At 36.9% G+C, this 20,113-nt stretch overlaps 1 protein-coding gene across 2 annotated transcripts in view; it reads right to left on the bottom strand.

Annotated features, from left to right (window-relative positions):
• SNX13 (sorting nexin 13) overlaps positions 1 to 20,113 on the bottom strand; it is a 129,335-nt gene that overhangs the window by 56,182 nt on the left and 53,040 nt on the right. For both annotated transcript variants that reach the window (XM_075558330.1, XM_075558331.1), the window contains exons 5-8: positions 19,172 to 19,293; positions 3,169 to 3,290; positions 2,974 to 3,075; positions 2,084 to 2,172 (exon numbers count right to left, since the gene is read on the bottom strand). In XM_075558330.1, the coding sequence (XP_075414445.1) occupies positions 2,084 to 2,172; positions 2,974 to 3,075; positions 3,169 to 3,290; positions 19,172 to 19,293 (435 nt within the window). The remainder of the gene's footprint in view (positions 1 to 2,083; positions 2,173 to 2,973; positions 3,076 to 3,168; positions 3,291 to 19,171; positions 19,294 to 20,113) is intronic.

Here is a 20,113-nt window from a genome sequence, read left to right as displayed (position 1 = left end):
AGTGACTGCAGTGCTTTAAATACAGGGGGCAAAAAGAAAAGAAATATTGACTAGTGGGCAACAGCAAGAATACTTCAGAAAACGGCCCAGAAACCCCATTACAAAGGAGAACTGCGCCACAGGAGTTTATTGGCTGAGGTCATTATGGAAGCAAACTGTCAAGCCGTTTGGCCACTGGACTAGCAGGTGAGTTAGACCTACCAACCTTAAGTCAGTAGTCCAATGGTAATCTGTTTGCCTCCTCTAGACAGGATGTTCAAAGGCAGTATCTCTGAGGAAGTGACTTTGTGAAATGTGAGGGAAAAGCACAAATTAACCAAAGAAAGGGAAGCATCATTCTTTGTTTAAAAGAGAAAAAAAACGTATAAGACAGCCCAAAGTAGAGGGGAAAGAACAGCACTTTTCAGAGGAGAGCTGCTGAGGAATGCAGTGAGTGAGGGGTAGTGAAATAGAAAGAGCAGCATTGTGGCACCATGGGGGGCCTTGCAGAGCCCTTCTGGATTGTAAGTGCTGTCAGTAGGAGAGGGCGACCCCGGTGGCTAGTCAGTTATACTACAGGGCACTCCAGCAGCTGGAAGGCACCACTGTCTGCTGCCATTAAGATTCGGTTCAAAGGAGAAGGAAAGAATGAGGAGCTGATACAAAGGGCTCAAGTAGAAAGGAAATGTTTTGAAAAGGATCATGATAATATATGTACAAATGTGCTTGACACAATGGATGCATGTATGGATTGTGATAATAGTTGTATGAGTCCCCAATAAAATATAAAAGCATTTTTTTAAGAAAAGATTTATGGTCTCAGAAACCCTAGGATTCAACTATGTTCTATAGGGCTGCTATATATTTGGAAATGACTTGATGGTAGGGGGGTTGATTTTGGTTAATGGTAAGCTATAAAAAAAGATTTTACACAAATCACTGAAATAATGTGAATTTTATTTCAATCCATTCCAACTATAAAATGGCGATTAGGCAAAGGGGAATAATTGAAATATAAGGATGAAAATTAAGAGGCTTGAATGAAGGTCAATACAGTAACTTTAAAGCTAGAAAAACCAATTAACAGATTACAGACATTATTATAAAAATAGAATAAACAGAATTTAAATATAGAATGGGAGAGAAATGTGGAAAATCAACAATAACTTTTAAAACCTACAGAGAAAAAAAAAGCAATAGGAAAATTTTTCCAAAAATCGATTGCATCCACTGAGATAAAGAAAAATGAAAACAAGATATACAGGTAAGAGCAAAACTGAAATAAAGAAAGAATGAAAAAAAAGAGCAAGACTGTCAGTTTGGACATCTTACATTCACAAGACCTGTGTCTTTCAGGTGGTGATTTCATGTGGCTGCTGATCAGAGTAGCCTGGAGCTCAGGCGGGAAATGTGGGCAAAAGGTCAGAGGTCACTAGCATAGGGATAATATTTAAAGTCATGGGGATGAATGATCTTACCCAAGGAGGAAGTCAAAGAGTTGAAGAACCTGCTCACTGCAGAGTTAGGCAGAAGAGGAGGGGTAACAAAAATGAATTCAATGAAGAAAGAAGTCAGAAGAGAGCAATGACATGAAAGCTAACAAAAGAGAACTTCAAGAAGGAAAAGACAATTATGTCAATGTTAATGAGAGTCCCTAGCAGTAGCTGTCGGAGCATCATGTAGACTGACACCAAACAGACATGCATCCTTTCACTATGGCTATGAATGCAGTTATAGGCATACCAGACTTTTATCACCCCTGAGAATGACTTCCCATCAAAACTAAGTACTTTTACTCACTTACAGGATCCCAAACCAGTTACAGTGACCTTAACTGCCCCATCGGGCTACGAAGGCTGTAAGTCTTTACAGAGCACACTGCCATGTCTTCTTCCATTGGCGTGGCTATTAGGTTCAAACCCGTGACTTTTGGTTAGCAATCCAAACATACTAAGTACTTCTCTACTGAAACAAGCAACTAAAGCCAAATGTAAATCCTTTGTAACTGTATGTTTTAAACGTGCAAAAGGGTCCAAGGACAAAGCTTTTGAAATCACTCTTTTAAAGTCTTTATTACTATTATTTGGTATAAATTTATGCTTACCCTGACAAAATATCGCATGATCTTGTTCTGGAAATCTCCAGGAGGTAGCAATAAATATAGTAAGACCTCACACAAATCCCTGAGGAATCCTAGCAATAGAAATGGTGGACATCACTTTAGAAAACAAAATATCACCATCCACTTTAATATAAAACATATAACACACTGGAGGGGAAAGCAAGTAGTTTCCTGAATATACCAGTTTATCACTTAAGTGATTAGCTCTTATCAGTATCCATAAAAAACTAATTCACTATTCTCTAAATAGTGACTGTTAATCAGAGTATTTTAACATTTTACTCATTCTTAGCCTATTTTTTGAATCATAAAAAAAAAATCACATACAAAAGTTTATTTCCTCTCAAAGCAACATTTTATGGAGACTAAACTATAGAATGGTATAATATCTATATTACCTCCCAATAAAATGCGTTTTTTGAGGGGAAAGCATAATTTTAGCAGTAGCATGTCTTAGGAGCTTCTATCACTTAACAATTACCTTTGTACACTTTATAATTCTATGCTCATTTGAAAGCAAAGTTATGTTTCTTTGAAGAAATAATCACAAAACTGCATAAAAACATGCTGAAAAACTAGGTTTATACACAAGTATATATGGTAAATTCAATGGTAATGTAAATTAGTATAGATAAAAATATAAAATTTCAATTACAAAATGTTTGTGTTTACTGTATTTCAAAAGCAAACATTTATAAAGGTGATTTTTAAGAGTCTGCAAACTACTTTTAAGAGTTAAAAAATCAAATAGAATAAAATGAAAAGTCTCGTTATTTTGTTTTTTTACCCTTTGATTTTTCTCATTGGTTCTAATTTGTCTCTGATTGATCTGAACAGTCACTGTTCTCAAAGGAGTTAAAGGCAATAGTAACCTTCTTCATCTTTGGGAGAAGTACAGACTAGATCACGGCAAATTTCCTTCTCCATTTCAACTTCAACTTCAAAGAAGGTATCTACAAGATCTTCTGCTGTACCTGCAATCAAAAGGAGATACAATTCAAGATTATATGTATTTGATAAGGAAAACATGTTCAAATTCTCAGTTTCAAATAGAATAAAAATGTTACCTTTTACTTGATCATCTTTCTCTGTTATTTTCTGTTGAGCTTTTCTGAATACTCGCAGATGTGTGCCAAAATCATCTACAATGCGTGTAGTAAAATAAGGTTGCCAGTCTATTTCTTTTGACCTTACAGAAAACACATCATATGATAGCATTATAAAAACATTTTATATGAAAATATAAAGCTACATAAATAACTATTAACAAACATTACCACCTTAGAGACCATATATCTATCTCTACAGAGGCTTTGGTCATTAATTACTATATTTAGCACTTGGCTTAACAAGCTCTACCTCACTAAGTTTTCTAATAGTTTCATTTGAAGTAAGTTATATGTCTAAGCTTGAAAGCATTATCTAAGTGATTGAAATAAATGGGAAAATAAACTAGTTTTTCCAATTAATCTGAAATGAGTCTGATAAGAGGCAGATTGTGTAATCTATATGGTCAGATATAAGAATGCCCAAGGGATTCTGAACATGCTTACCTTTAAAAGAGTACTTGTTGAAATATTTAATTCTTTCTGGACCTTTTCTCAGTTTTACATATTCTTCATTTTAGTTATAAACCTCAAGTTCTGAACTAAACACCACCGGTATGAATATGAATGATTTGTTTGAATATGATAGTACTTAAAAACTTGGCTATCAGAAAGAGCATATAAAATGTATAAAGCAATATAAAATACCAGACGTGAAAGTGTATAGAATAACACATGAAAAGACGTTCACCGCTTATAAAGTTACCCACTCCTCTATCTCAAATGCAACAGGTCTCAAGAAATCGTAAAGAAAACATAGCCCTTTCTGGTAATTCAGTACATCAGTGAAATAGATAGCAAAAGAAATCATCTAAAAGTAGTATGTATTTGTCCTTAAATAAAGTGAGATTTATAACAAAACCTTTTTCAGTGCTGTTTTTCGTAAAATAGCACTAAATATAATCTATCCTTTTAAGAACAGACTACAGATATGGAAGACAAAGAACCTATCCAAAATGATGCTGGAGAATGAAGGAGCATGGCCATAATTTATTATGTTCATAATACAAACTAAACTGACCTAAGGTAATGTAAATTAAGGATTAATATTTACAATACAACAATTATGCATATAAGCATACACTAAACAAGATACTAATCTTCAGCCTCAACCTAAGAACTAAAACAAACTTTTACACGGACTTGGTGTCTTGAGTCTTTCTTACTAGTAAGTAAACACCCCACAGTCTGTTTAAGCTTCTTTCAAAAATCTTTAAATGAATGTGTATTCAAATTCATGTGTCCACGCTTGAAAGTTTTATAGAAACAAAACTCTATATAGGCAACTGAAAGAAAAGTCTATACTTAAATTTTAAAATATTAATAAATTTACATTGCGTGCTAGTTTCCACTCATTTAAAATATTACATTATAATGCATTAAAACAGCTAACATTATTAAATTATCATGGGGGAATCTACTGACAAAGTTCTAACTGTTCAGATCAAATTTATGCCTTTCGTCGTCTGAATTTTCTGCATTTTTGGTTTACATGGTTTTGTTTGTTTATATTAGAGTGTAACTCAGAGGTGCTATGTCAATGAAGGTCACTCTCTGAAAGCTGTGCTATATGCTTCTCCTTTTTTCAGTTTATGAAACCCAGGACGATGAACTTAAGAAACAGCAAGTAGAATAGGGGGTTCATTGTGCATGGGATAGAGTCATAGTGGTGGTGGGGTAAAAGGGAGAGGACGTCAAGGAGTCCATGGAGAAAGAGAATGACCGGAAGCACACTGGGATAACAATTGTACAGTTCTACTTGACCCAACTGAAATATGGCATATGTTCTATGTATTAAATCCCCACTAATAAAACATTGATTAACTGCTGAAATTATATTTTGTTTGAAAATATCCCTCTCTCCCCCGCATTCACTTGCCAATTCCCACTTGCATTTTGGAATTCATCTCGAAATGATCATTTCAATGCCTACCCCTACCTTCTCCCTTATTGCCTCACACTAGTATGGTTCCCAGGCTTTATATTCTTATAGCACAAGTACTTCACTTCATAAAAGGTTTATCCCAACAAATTTAGAAATATACAATATCTAATAACTTATATTACAATTGTTCTCTTTCAAAAACTCAAAAGAAAATTTTGAAAGGCGTTTAAAATCCATCTCAATTCATTATAGACTAGTAACATCTAACATGAGTAAAACAACCATCATCACAAATATATAATAATATTACAAATTTTAAATACAGGTTCCTTCTTTCAATGTTTGTGAATTATGTTGAAAGTGGAAAAAATTGAATGTAAATCTCATTTCACATACAGGTGTCTAAATTAAGAACTATAGTACACTGCTTCTCATTTACAGAGTAGGAGAATGACTAACAAGTCTTAGCATTTTTTTATCTTAGAAAAATTAGAAAATATTTGTGTGGCCATTAAGTAATTTTAAAAGTATGGTATATGATAAGTACATAATAAATGAAATGTTATTAAGAAACAAATTAAATAACTCAATGTATGTAATAAGTCACACTTTCTCCTACTGTACTCACAATGACACTCCCTAATAAAATTCATTATTCTTAAATGATGTTTACACTTAAAGCTCTTTTACAATTTGCTTAAAATATTCCCCCTTTGACAAGAGGAAAGTAAAAGGAAATAGAGGAAACTACTAGGAGGCAAAGGGCATTGATGGAGGTCTAAATACAGGCATGTACATATGTAAGTATATTGATATATGGCAATAGGGAAATAGATCTATGTGCATTTATTTATAGGTTTAGTATTAAGGTAGCAGATGGATATTGGGTCTCTAATCAAGTACTCCCTCAATGCAAGAACACTTTGTTCTATTAAACTGGCATTCCATGATGCTCCTCTTTCTAACGTGATCGCTGAAGACAAAGCGGGTGCATAGCAAATGTGATGAAGACAGCTGATGGTGCCTGGCTATCAAAAACTATAGCATCTGGGGTCTTAAAGGCTTAAAGATAAACAAGCGGCCATCTGGCTGAGAAGGAACAAAGCCCACATACAAGAAGTACACCAGCCTGTGTGATCACAAAGTGTGAATGGGATCAGGGATCAAAAAATGAAAAATCATATCATCGTGAAGGAGGGGGAGTGCAGAGTGGAGACCCAAAGTCCATCTGTAGGCAACTGGATATCCCCTTACAGAAGAGTCGCGGGGAGGAGATGAGCCAGTCAGGGTGCAGCATAGCAACGATGAAACATACAACTTTCCTATTGTTCTTTAATGCTTCCTCCCCTCCCACTACCATGATCCCAATCCTACCTTACAAATCTGGCCTAGACCAGAGGATATACATTGGTACAGATAAGAGCTGGAAACACAGGGAATCCAGGGCAGATAAACCCCTCAGGGACCAATAATAAGAGTAGTGATACCAGGAGGGGAAGTGGAAGGTGGGGGAAAAAGGGGGAACTGATCTCAATGATCTACATGTAACCCTCTTCCTGGGGGACAGACAACAGAAAAGTAGGTGAAGGTAGACATCGGACAGTGTAAGACTTGAAAAAATAATAATTTATAAGTTATCAAGGGTTCATGGGGGGGGGATAATGAAAAGCTGATACCAAGGGCTCAAGTAGAAAGCAAATGTTTTGAGAATGATGATGGCAACAAATGTACAAATGTGCTTGACACAAGGGATGTATGTATGGATTACAATAAAATGCTGTAAAAAAAAAAGTTCCCCTGTGATTTTTTTATCTACTTAAAAGGGGGGGCTATTATACCTTAATACCTAAATCAAACCAAACCCACAGAAATCAAATTGATTCCAATTCATACTGAGAGTAGAACTGCTCTTTAATATATCCAAGATAGTAAACCTTTATAGGAACAAACAGCCTGGCCTTCTTCCTGTCTGTAATATCTACTCTTTCATGATTACTGAAGCTCTCACTCTGGAACTTTAGAGACTGCATTTTCTATGTGATCACATTCAACTCTACTTTGAAAAGAAAAAACCTATAGAAGCAGTCTAAAGCTTATATAACCTTATAGAATTAAGGTTAACTGGGAAGGCAATAAGCAATGATGTTTTCATAGAAGCACAAAGCAAAAGCAACACTATAAAGAGTACCTTCATGACTACATGTTTTGCATCCTTTATTTCCATCTCTGGCTTCACTATCTCCATTCCACTTTCCACAGAAATGTCAACTACAAATACAAACACAACAGCCCAAGAGGAGAGGTTTAAATTTCCTTCAATCATGTTCCACTGATCTGAGGACTAAGCTCTAACACATCCTTCAGCTGTGGCACACTGGGGCAGGTGCTTACCTTCTTAGCCTCTTCTTCTGCTCTGCTCTGCAGACTCGCAGGCTTTCTTTCCATTGCTCCAGCTAAAGTACACCTCCTTGGACCTCATTGCCTCAGCACAGGTTGGCTTGTACTACCCACTCTCCACAAAATTCCAACCCTTACTTCACTTTCAGCTGACAATTCCCACTTACACTTTTAAAGTTCATCTCACATATCAATTCCATTAGAAGTCTTCACTGACCCTCCCCCCCTACTTTTCCCTCTTACTTCAAACAATGTCTGGCTCCCAAGTTATATATTCTTACAGCACCATGCTTTTCCCATTTCAAACCGCTTACAACTTGTAGTTAAACATTCAACTCCTACAGTAAAAATCTCAGGAAAGCAGGAACTGTGTCTGTTCTGTTAAACTGTGTCTCTTTTATTTATACTTAAAACCCAGTGGAATCTCAAATCAAACCAAACTCACTGCCATCAAGTTGATCCCAACGTATAGTGATCTGACAAACCAGATTACAAACTGGAAGATGACGTCTACATCTTTAGATAACAGCCCTATTAGATCATTACATAACTGCCTAACCACAGGAGAATCAAGATCCAGCCAGGATGACATATAAACATTACCTAACCATCAGAACTAGCATTATTCTTTCCTCCGACATCAGCCTTCACACCACCAAACACAACATTAAAGTGAAAAATAATGGGATGAACTTTTTAATATTGACATAAATCAGAAATGTTTCATGAGAAGAAAATAAGTGAAAAATAGACATATTTCAGGACTGAAAGGTACCTCAAATAATTACAACAAACTGTAATATTATAAATCCAGAATTTAAATTACTTAGATCCCTGGTGGCATAGTTGTTACAAGGTGGGCTGGGATCCACAAGGTCTGCTAATTGACTATTGTAATTATTGAGAGTTTGGTAAGATCTAATAAACATTTCATCAAAGAAGCATGTTAAATTTGGAGAGCAGGGACAAAGATAACATGAAAGTCTCATTTAACAAGAATTTAATGACTATCCACCATTCTATCTATTTACATATTTATATATATACATATATGTATGTATATTTTCTTTCTTTTTTCTTTCCTTCTACCCACTATCGTGTTTACACATTGTTCACATCTCAGTAATTCCTTTCAGATAAAATTCTATTGATCAGAGAAGATCAGAAAGTATACACCCTTCTTATCATCCACTTAGAACCCTTTCTATTGCCCTGTACCTGTCTTCAATGGCTCACCACTCTCCTCCACATCGCACCGCAACTTCCTCCCCTCCCATGCCCTCCAGGAACCGTCAGTCCCATCGTTTTCTGCCCTGCCACTGTCTACATAAGATTGCCTATACTGCCTATCTCGTATAGATAGACCCCTTCCCAAAAACAAAACAGAGAAAAGAACATACAAGTAATCACAAGTCTATCAGGATCCCGACACAGAGCAGATGAATACCTCTGTTAAATAGAGAGACAGACACATTATCATGCATCAGCCCACTCCCCTTTTCTTTCAGGACTCCATCTCCCGGGTCAGTCCTGCTTATTCATACATATATATATAAGTGCAAGAGCAACAAGGAGCCAGACAGACTTTGGGCCACAAAATAAATGTTACTTCAGTACAAGAATAGTTTGGGGAGGAGGGAGCGGAGAGGGCGGAGAAAATGAGGAGCTGATGCCAGGGGCTCAGATGGAGAGTGGATGTTTTGAGAATGATGATGGCAACATATGTACAAATGTGCTGGACACAAATGATGTATGTACGGATTGTAAAAAGAGTTGTATGAGCCCCTAATAAAATGATTTAAAAAAAAAAGGTTTGGTCCAATAATGTGGCATTGTATGATACTCACCTTCCTGACATGATCACTGAAGACAAAAGAGGTGCCTAAAACAAATGTAGTGAAGAAAGTTGATGCTGCCTGGCATATAGTAGTGTCTGGGGTCATAAAGGCCTGGAGTTAAACAAGCAGCAATCTAGCAGGGAAGCAACAAAACCCACATGGAAGAAGCAAACCAGCGTGTGTGATCATGACCATCCTGTGTGATCATAAGGTATCAACGAGAAAAGGTATCAGAAATTCAAAAACAAGCAACCAAATCGATGTGAAGGAGTGGCAATGTAGTGGAAACCCAAAACCCACCTGCAAATTAATTGGACAGATCCTCTCAGAAGGGCCACATGGAAGGGATGATAAATCCAGGGTGTGGTATGGCACTGATGAAACACATAATTATTCTCTTGTTCTTTAATATTTTATCCCCTACTATGGCTTTTATTTGTTTAACCTCATTAGTCATGTTAGACTTTCCTATGTTCATTTGTATAATTATGATCGTTGATACATGAAAGTCAAGCTAGATAACCCTTCCGACAGAATAACAGAAATAATGGTTCCCTGAGTGAACAGGAAGTGAGGGGGGGAAGGAGGGGATTAGGGAGCAGCTGATGGTACTGACGACTGTATAACCCCACTCAAGGGAAGCAAACACAGAACTGTATATGAATGGATATATTGGATGGTATAAGATGTGGATAAATGATAGGTAGGTAGGTAGGTAGGTAGGTAGGTAGGTAGGTAGGTAGGTAGGTAGGTAGGTAGGTAGGCAGGCAGGCAGGCAGACAGACAGACAGACAGACAGACAGACAGATAGATAAAGAGTTCTTGGTAGGTAGGGTGGGGGAATGTGGAAGTTATATAATCTCCTGTCAACTTGAGCGAAGGGATGGGTCATAGCCAATGGTACCTCTTTGTGGGCATGGCCTTCTCCTGAGGATTCTGGGAACTCCAGAGCCTGGAGGAGCATGTGCAGACCCACACCAGCACTGAAATGCTTCCGTGGTCTCTGGATCCACAAGACTTTCCACCCACTAGGCTGTGATCTTCCTGCATTTGGCATCACTGCATGTTGCATAAGTTTGAAGAGGAATGTATGGACTGGTATCGGACATATGGGGCTAATATCAGACTTATGGATTTGATATACAATTACTCTTTGATATAAAGTTCTCTCATACACATAAGTGTCTCTGGATTTGTTTCTCTAGTCAACCCAGACTAACACAGGGAGGGAGGGGATAAAGGTGAGCTGAGATCAATGAGTTCAAGATGAAAGAAAATGTTTTGAAACTGACTGTGGTAGCAATTACACAATACTGCTTGAAGTGATCGAACAACAGAATTATGACATCCGTAAGAACTCCCAATAAAGTTTTTTTTAAAAAACAAAAGGCAAAACAATGCAGTTTTTTAAAAAAGGCAAACCTCAGGTATCTTTAGTGGTGATTATCAAATATTCTTATTTGCTACCAGCTCTAAAAGTAAGGCATGCTCATTTGGTAAAATATAATTTCCTTCTTGAGATTTTCACATTCATCTGTAATTAGTCATAAACCCAGAATCTAAAGATGACTATTAATGTGTACTTCATTTTAGATTCTTTGCTACTTACAGAACTTTAATGCTGAAACCATGTAGTATACAATGCTTTGTCTGACTTTTCTACTCTGCTTTTACTTTCTATATACTTGTTGCTGTTGTTACTTGGTTGGCCCCAATTCACATAGACCCCATGAACAAGAGAGCAAAGCACTGCCCTTTCCTGAGCCATCCCCATAGCTGCTTATGGGTTAGGGTTTTCACTGATTTTCTTGGGGGGAGGGGGGTAGGGGGAAGTAGTTTACCAGGTCTTTCTTCCAGCCTTAGTCTGGAAGCTCTGCTAACAGCTATTCAATAGCCTAGCAACAAGCAAGCCACCACTGAGACAGGTGGTGACTGCATTTGAGGTAAGCTGCCTAAGGATGACTTCTGGTCTCCACTGAAGGAAATAATCTACTACTAAATTTCCACTGTCTCATAGATTATATGTAATATCTAGTCTTCAGTATTATAATGGCTGTACAATTGTGTAATGCAGCTATCAGCAAATTTTTCTCTAAAGGGTCAGGTGGCATGCTATTTTAGGCTTTCCAGGCTATGTTTTCACTGTAACAACTACACAACTTGCCACTGAGCATAAATACAACCATAGAAATATGAAAACTACTGATGCTGAAAGTTTCAAAAAGTGTACTTACAAAAACCGGGTGCAGTAAACTCAATAATAAAATTATATATAATCCGATTAAAATGCAAGAGGATTAGAATATATTTCCTTAAGGAAAATATATAAATCTACAAAATAGTCAAGTATTGTTAGCTGCCATGAATCAGCCCTCAACCATATATATTGCAAAGCAGAGTTCTTCCACGAAGGTTTTTTGGTTATCGCAATCTTTCCATAAGCAGTCATCAGGCCTTTCCTTCTGTGCACTCAAGATGAGTCCAATCTGTTAACCATTACATTAGTAAGCTACTTCACTAGCCAAGGGCACGGCAAAAATGCTCAATCTTACTAATCATCAAGAAAATGCAAATCAAAACCACGCCGAGCTACCACTTCATATCTGCTCAGATAATTATAATAAAAAAGGAAAGAAAATAACAAATGCCAAGTGAGGATGCAGAGAAACTGGAATCCTCTTATGTTGGGCTAAAAAAATGTAAAAGAGTGCAGTCACTTTAGAGAGCAATTTACAGCCCCCTGAAAAGATTAAACAAGCTTATACATTATCATATATGACTCGGCAATCTTAAATGTACCTCAGAGAAATGAAAACGTGTACATACAAACACTTGAACATAAATGTTAGGCTAATAAGTGGAAGTAGCATATACGATAATATAGTGGGGTGAATAAAGCAAGGACATGAATTTTGGGGACTCAGGGGAATAATGCTCTAGAGTTCTAAGCCTGATTCGAGCCCAGGTTCCACAGGGAAGAACTCAATAGTGTTCTGAATAACTGTGTTCCCCCAACTACTACTGAAATAATAGATAGTCACAATAGTATTCACCACTCATCTGTCAGATTGTCATCTTGTGGTGACTGCCTTGGTACTGTGACACTGGAAGCTATGGCCCCACTAATTCAAACAATAGTAGGCTAACTCATAGTGGACTGATTTTAGTGGAACTGTCAGGCTAGGAGAGAAAGGAAGGATAGGTGGCATACTTTTGAGGGATTAGCAACAGAAAACCTTATGACCGGCAGTGGCACACTGTCAGATGTGCTGTTGGAAAATGAGCCCCTGGGCTGCACGGCACTCAAAAAATCTATTGGGCAAGGGGTCTCCCCAAAGTACTTCACTTTAGTGACCTCAAAGGAGCAATGTGTTCCAGATCTTCATCTGTTAATGGGGCATGATGCAAAATGAGAATAGGTGTAAACAGCCATTAATAATTAAAATCTGGAATGTCCAAAATATTAATATAGAAAAATTAGGAGTTGTCAAAAATGAAATTGCATGCATAGAGATCAATATCCTAGGCATTAGCGAGCTGAAATGGACTGGTATTAGCTATTTTGAGTTCTACAATTACATGGTTTATTACACCAAGAATGACAAATTCAAAGGGAAGACATTGCACTCATTATCAAACGACCATTTCCAGATCTATGCTGAAGTGCAATGCTGTCTGTGAGAGGGTAAGGTCTGCATACTAAACAGGAAGGTCACTTAATAAAGCCACTATGCTAATCCATCGACCAACCACTAAAGCCAGTGATGTTTAAATCTAGAAACTCCACAACTTCTTCAGTCCAAAATAGATGTATTCAAGATGTACTGATTATAACTGGTGATTGGAATGCAAAAGTTGGAAGCAAAGAGAAAAGATCAGCAGTTCAAAAATATGACCTTGGTGATAGAAACAAAGTTGGAAACCCCATGATAGAATTTTAGTAGACCAACAAATTCATCCCAAATGAAATTTTTCAAAAACATAACCATCAAAGGTCCCCATGTACCTTGCCAGATAGAATGTACAGAAATCAAAGTAACTATATCTATAAGTTCTGGTTGTATAGATATTCTCAGGTTCAGCAGTTCAAATCCACCAGCTGCTCCTCAGGAGGGCCCTACAGTGCCACTGTTACTCAGAATCTACTCAGAGACAGTGAGTTTTTGAGTGAGAAAAGATACTGGAAAAGGTCACAATCATCAGCCATAACGAGACCAGCAGTCAATTGTATAACGGATTGCTCATTGCACATATGCAATTTCAGGTAGAAACTAAAAAAAAAAAAAGCAACGGCAAAAAGAACAACAAAAATTACACCTATAGTATAACTTACCTGAATTTAGAGGCCATCTCAAAAAAATACCTGATGCACTGAACTAACGACCACAGATCAAGAGTTGTAAGAGCATATTAAGAACATCATTAAAAACAAGGCTCCAGGACTTGACAGAGTATGTCAATGCTTCATCAAATTGATGCAGCACTGGAAAGACTCAATAGTTTATGCCAAGCACTCCCTCAATGCACGAATACTTTCTTTAATTAAATTGGCACTCTACAACACAACTGCTTAAGACAAAGCGAGTGAACAAGTAAATGTGGTGAAGAAAGCTGATGGTGCCCGGCTATCAAAAGAGATAATGTCTGGGGTCTTAAAGGCTTGAAGGTGAACAAGCGGCCATCTAGCTCAGAAGCAATAAAGCCCACAGGGAAGAAGCACACCAGCCTGTGCGATCACAAGGTGCCAAAGGGACCAGGTATAAGGCATCATGCAAAAAAAATAAAGAATATGTGGAATGTGTGCATATATGTGTGTGTGTATGTATGTGTGTGTGTATATATATGTGTGTGTGTATATATATATATATACATATATATATATGTATATGCCATAGTGAATGAAGGGGGAAGTGCAGAGTGGAGACGCAAGGCCCATTTGTTGGCCACTGGAGATCGCCTCATAGAGGGGTTTAAGAGAGGAGATGGGACAGTCAGGGTGCGATGTAGTACCGATAAAGAACACAGCTTTCCCCCAGATCCTGGATGCTTCCTCCCCCCAACTACCATGACCCGAATTCTACCTTGCAGGACTGGATGGGGCAGAGGTTGTACACTGGTGCATGTGGGAGCTGGAGGCACAGGGAATCCAGGGTGGATGATACCTTCAGGACCAGGGGTGTGAGGGGCGATGTTGGGAGAGTGGAGGGTGAGTGGGTTGGAAAGGGGGAACTGATTACAGGGATCCACATGTGACCTCCTCCCTGGGAGAAGGACGGCAGGGAAGGGAGACTCTGGATAGGGCATGATATGACAAAATAATCTATAAATTATCAAGGGCTCATGAGGGAGGGGTGAGTAGGGAGGGAGGAGAAAAAAAGAGGACGTGATGCAAAGGGCTTAAGTGGAGAGCAAATGCTTTGAGAGTGATTAGGGCAAAGAATGTGCTTTATACAATTGATGTATGTATATGTATGGATTGTGATAAGAGTTGTATGAGCCCCTAATAAAATGTTAAAAAAAAAAGTTTATGCCAAGAAAACACCCACATGGAAAAATTTCATAATTCCGCCCATTCCAAAGAAAGGTGAGCCAACAGAATTTGGAAATTATCAAATAATAGCAGAAATATGACATAGAAATATAATTTTTCTAGATAATTCAAAAATAGTTATACCGGTACTTCAAAAGGGAGTACCAGAAATGCAGGCCAAATTCAGAAGTAGACATGGAAGGGCAGCATGATATTGCTGAAAGCAGAGAATACCCAGAAAACGTTTACTTCTGTTTACTGAGTATGCAAAGGCCTTTGACTGGGGATGTTACATTATGCCTGACATTACAAAGGGGAGGAGCTGCAGAACATGTAGCTCTGCTCATGTGACTCATAGAGACCAAGAAGCAGCTGTTCAAACAGCAAAATGCTAGGTGGCGTAAAACCAGGAAAGGTGTATGTGGAATAAATAACCCAAGAGCTGTATCATATGAAGAACAACACAGCATCAGAATTGGAGGAAGGCTTATTTAACAACCTGCAATATGCAGATGACACAGCCTTGCTTCCTGTAAACTAGAATGATATGAGGCATTTGTTCTAAGATCTAAGACTTCAGTATGAATTAAAACTCAATACAAAGAAAACCAAAAATGTTAGAAATGGACCAATAGACAATACCGTGAAAAGCAGAGAAAAGATGGAATTAGATTTCATTCTACTTAGATTCCAAAATGTAATTAGGAGGTATGGGTTACTATAGACAAAGGGATCCATGTCTTGCCTCCTTAGAGCCACAGAGTTTAATGAGAAATAAAGAGGACTTCAGATTTTCAAATATGTTTTTTTCTTCTATTATGCCTCAAATTTTAGTATTTCATTTTATGCTCCATTAATATTTCTCCAAGTGAAGAATATGAGCATTAGAATCCAATGGTTCTAAAGCTTTTCAGGCTTCATAGGCCCTTTTTAAAAATGAAATCTATGGGAACACTCAAATAGAAGGGGAAAAAAATCCAAGGCAATTTTGCATATATTTTCAAGGTTTGGCATGTCCCTGGATAAGAACCATATAAAAGATTATAAATTAAAGGACTGAGGTGATAACTTATGCTTTTTTCATATATTTCATGGTACACAGGATAAGCAAATAACAAGGATTAAGGTAAGCATGACATGAAGATTAAAGATACATTTCAATTACTGTAATCAGATCTAATTTCCTGGATATGGTTATTGAAACTGGCCCTGGACAATCTATTAAAATGCTTATTTTAGTACCAATAAAAAAGCCAAGTAAAGATAAAAAAAATTAAGTCATTCATAAAGAAAGCCCAAAGGAACAGCAATTATTCTAGCCTAATTGTATGCTTGTAGCTTTATTTCATATCATTTTTTTTAGGCTTGAAGTATCCCAAAGTTCTAAGGACAAAGATAAATCAACAATTTATACTAAAGTCAACTGAAGACTGAATAAACCTGGCTTTTCTTATAGTTACCCAAATGTTTTGTTTGAGTGAAAGGGGCGAGGAGACATAAAGGAAAAGACAAAATGTTTAAAGAAGGATAGAGACACAAACACATACTGCTTCATGATTCCAGGGCTGACAGGGAGTAAGAAAAGAGCATCAGACGGTTCAGAACAATCTGATTGTAATTTCAATTCTGCTAACTTAGTTGATAATCTTGGACTAATCACTTAATTTTTCTGGACCTTAACTTTCTCGCTTGTGAAAATTACGGGGCTTGTGTGGCATACAAGTTAAAGAGTAAATTCCTTCACAACTTACAAAACACTGTCACCAGCTACTTTCACTCCATTGAGCAAAGAGTTCATTTGCTTTGGCTTCCCCAGCACCTGCGGGTACAGTGTAGGTATAAAATGTTGTGGAATGAATCAATGAATTTGAACCTGACAATGACCCTATGGGGCACACTTAGCAGAACAGGTGCTGCTGTTTTTACAAGAGAACACAAGGTTCAAGCTCTCACAGGCAAGTTGTGGAGTCAAGATGCATACTCCAGTCTTTCAGGTATCTTTAGAACTTTAAAAAATGTCATATTTTAATACACTCTTAATAGACACAATAACAAAACTCTTATTACCACCCTATCCAAGAAAAAAAACAACAGAAAAGTACTGCTACAGAAATCTGTTAGTGACTGATTATTTGTAAGAGTTATAGGAAAGATAATTTCACTAGTTTTGCATATGAAATAGAAAAATAAAATCCAATTTCTTACTTTTTTTATTATATCAATAATATTTCCTGTATTCTAAAGAGTTAGTCCACATCAATAATTATGGCGGGCAAGTTAGTAAATGACTGCTGCTTAATTAGAGTTCATATTTATCTCTAAAACTAAAATTATTGTTCAAACCACAAAAGCCTTACTAAGGGCTACTCACTGGTTGCATGTTGAGAGCTAAGCCTTCCTAATCTGAAGGCTGTGAGCAGCTGAGTCAGAGAGAAGTGCAATGAGATTCTTTGTTCAAGAGCAAAAAACACCTGGTCAAATCCTAGGGCAAATTTTTATTCTCCGAAGGCTCTTAAAAAAATTATACACCTTAGTTTGGTTTGGTTTGGATGTGGAGAGTGGGGAGAAGGATGCTGGAGACAAAATTTTAAAATTTGATAGTGTACTCATGACCTGTGAAGTAGCCTCTTGCCTTAGTTATACCGACTAATAGGGCATTTTTTATGTATGGTGTGTAGCATGTCCATTCAACAACAAAAAATTTATAAACTCATCAAATTTGAAATCCCTTCTTTGAAGTCATAAATTTCTAGAGAACAATTTTTGTTTCATATAATGTTGCTATATAATATAAAATGATGCTTTTACAAATAAAAATAAAAATCAACATCAATTAAACAGACACAAGAATGCCAAAAAAACAAAACTCATATGACTGAAGTGCAACCATGCAGCCTAAAATATTTGGTATGAAAAGTAGTACATATTTTGCAAGATAAAAACTTCCCTGTATTTCATAAAAGAAAGGTATATAAAACAAATGTGTGCATAAGCAAATGTGGTGAAGAAAGCTAACGGTGTCCGGCTATCAAAAGATACAGCATCTGGGGTCTTAAAAACATGGAGATAAACAATCGGCCATCTAGCTTAGAAGCAACAAAGCCCACATGGAAGAAGCACACCAGCCTGTGTGACCATGAGGTGTCGAAGGGATCAGCTATCAGGCATCAAAGAACAAAAAATCATATCATTGTGAATGAGGTTGAGTGCAGAGTGGAGATCCAAAGCCCATCTGTAGGCAACTGGACATCCCCTTACAGAAGCGTCACAGGGAGGAGACGAGCCAGTCAGGGTGCAGAATAGCAACGATGAAACACACAACTTTCCTCGAGTTCTTAAATGCTTCCTTCGTCCTACTGTCACGATCCCAATTCTACCTTACTAATCTGGCTAGACCAGAGATGTACATTGGTACAGACAGGAACTGCAAACACAGGGAATCCAGGACAGATGATCCCTTCAGGACCAGTGGTAAGAGTGGCAATACCGGTAAGGTGGGGGTAGGGTGTAAAGGGGGAATCGATTACAGGAATCTACATATAACCTCCTCCCTGGGGGATGGACAACAGAAAAGTGAGAGAAGGGAGACATCGGACAGTGTAAGATATGACAAAATAATAACATAAATTATCAAGGACTCTGAGGGAAGGGGAGCGGGGAAGGAGAGGCGAAAATGAGGTGCTGGTATCAAGGGCTAGTGTGGAAAGCAAATGTTTTGAGAATGATGATGGCAACAAATGTACAAATGTGTTTTACACAATGGATGGATGTATGGATTGTGGTAAGAGTTGTAAGAGCCCCCAATAAAATGATTTTTAAAAAATTCAATTAAAATATACGTAATTTCCAAAAGAAAAAGAATTTATGCAAATAAACTGAATATTCTCCACTGAATTTCTATTAGCTAGAAGCCAAAGGTGAGAGAGCAATTATATTGAAACTAAACTGGGAACAGCAGTAATACTAAAACTAATTTGTATAGTTCTTAAATAAGAGTATCTGAATTAAAAGGGAAAAAAGTTGGGTGAACAATACTTTGAAAAGTCACCTAATTTAACCCTAAGGAAGAAACTGGCATATCGACTGAGTGAGCAGGGCTTAATCAAAATAAACGTTCCATAAAAATCACAAGCCGGGGTATTTTAAAGTGTTGAGGAGGCCTTGGTTCTGTAATCTGGGGATTACTCCATAATAACAATTTATTATTCCACTTTTGAAACTTTTAGTAAACAAACCCCCTCCCATTTAAGTCATTTTATTAGTGCAAACCACTTATTTAAATATTTCTGCATAAACACAGTGCAGTAATCTTACCGAGTAGCAAACTGAATGAGTGCGTTTTGAAGAGTCTGCCTAATTTCAAGAAGAAAAGATTCATCATCACTTAATGTATAATACCAATACTGAACATAATCCCTCAAGGAAAACTGGATAACCTAAAGCAAAAAGAGTGGGAGAAAATAAATACAACTTTTTAGCATTTAAAAGGAAAAAGGTGGCAAAATAAAACCATAAGGATTGTCTGCCAAATTTATATTTATCCTCTACTTATCAAGCTGTGGTGCTACATAGCTGCCTTGACTATAAAAGTATCAACATAAATCTCATTTCATAAATTTTAGAAATTAATAAGGTGTCTACTCATCCACTGATCTTTTTCTAATTAAAGTATTATTGATGACCAAACTCCATTCAAATCCAGATAAAGACAGAGATAGTAGAAAGAAAGAAATTTTCAATACCATAATAAAGAGTTTGACTCAGTATGATGGTATAAGATATAAAAGAATGCTAATGGATCCGAATTCCCCAAAAGAAAGTGTTTTCTTAAGCTATTATCAGATCCATCACAGTAATTGCAAAAAGGCCTGAGGAGTTCACTAAATTCTACTGATGCAACACTGCCAACAGTATTCAGTTAATAAATACCAAATAATATGACTCAATGATGATTTTTATAATCTGATCAACTAAACATAGAATCATCTATAAAATATTACAACTAGAAGTACACATTATTTACAACAAATAATATAATCAAATAAACATAAAATATTTGGGGATAGGCATAATTTTCTTCCCTAATTTTAGCTTTCTCAGTATTTTAGATGAAACTAGGTGGTACTTCTATTTCTAACAATAACAAAAGTAGAAAGTACTACCTGATTTACCGAGCTACTAAGCCTTTTCATGAGCTAAAAACTAATGCTTTAGCTATGCATTTACTGGCAATATTATTAAATGTTTTTAAAATTT

The sequence above is a fragment of the Tenrec ecaudatus genome, chromosome 9, assembly GCF_050624435.1.
Source record: "Tenrec ecaudatus isolate mTenEca1 chromosome 9, mTenEca1.hap1, whole genome shotgun sequence".
NCBI lineage: Eukaryota > Metazoa > Chordata > Mammalia > Afrosoricida > Tenrecidae > Tenrec > Tenrec ecaudatus.
Note: the sequence above shows the minus strand (reverse complement) of the source record. Positions and strands in the feature narration are given on the sequence as shown.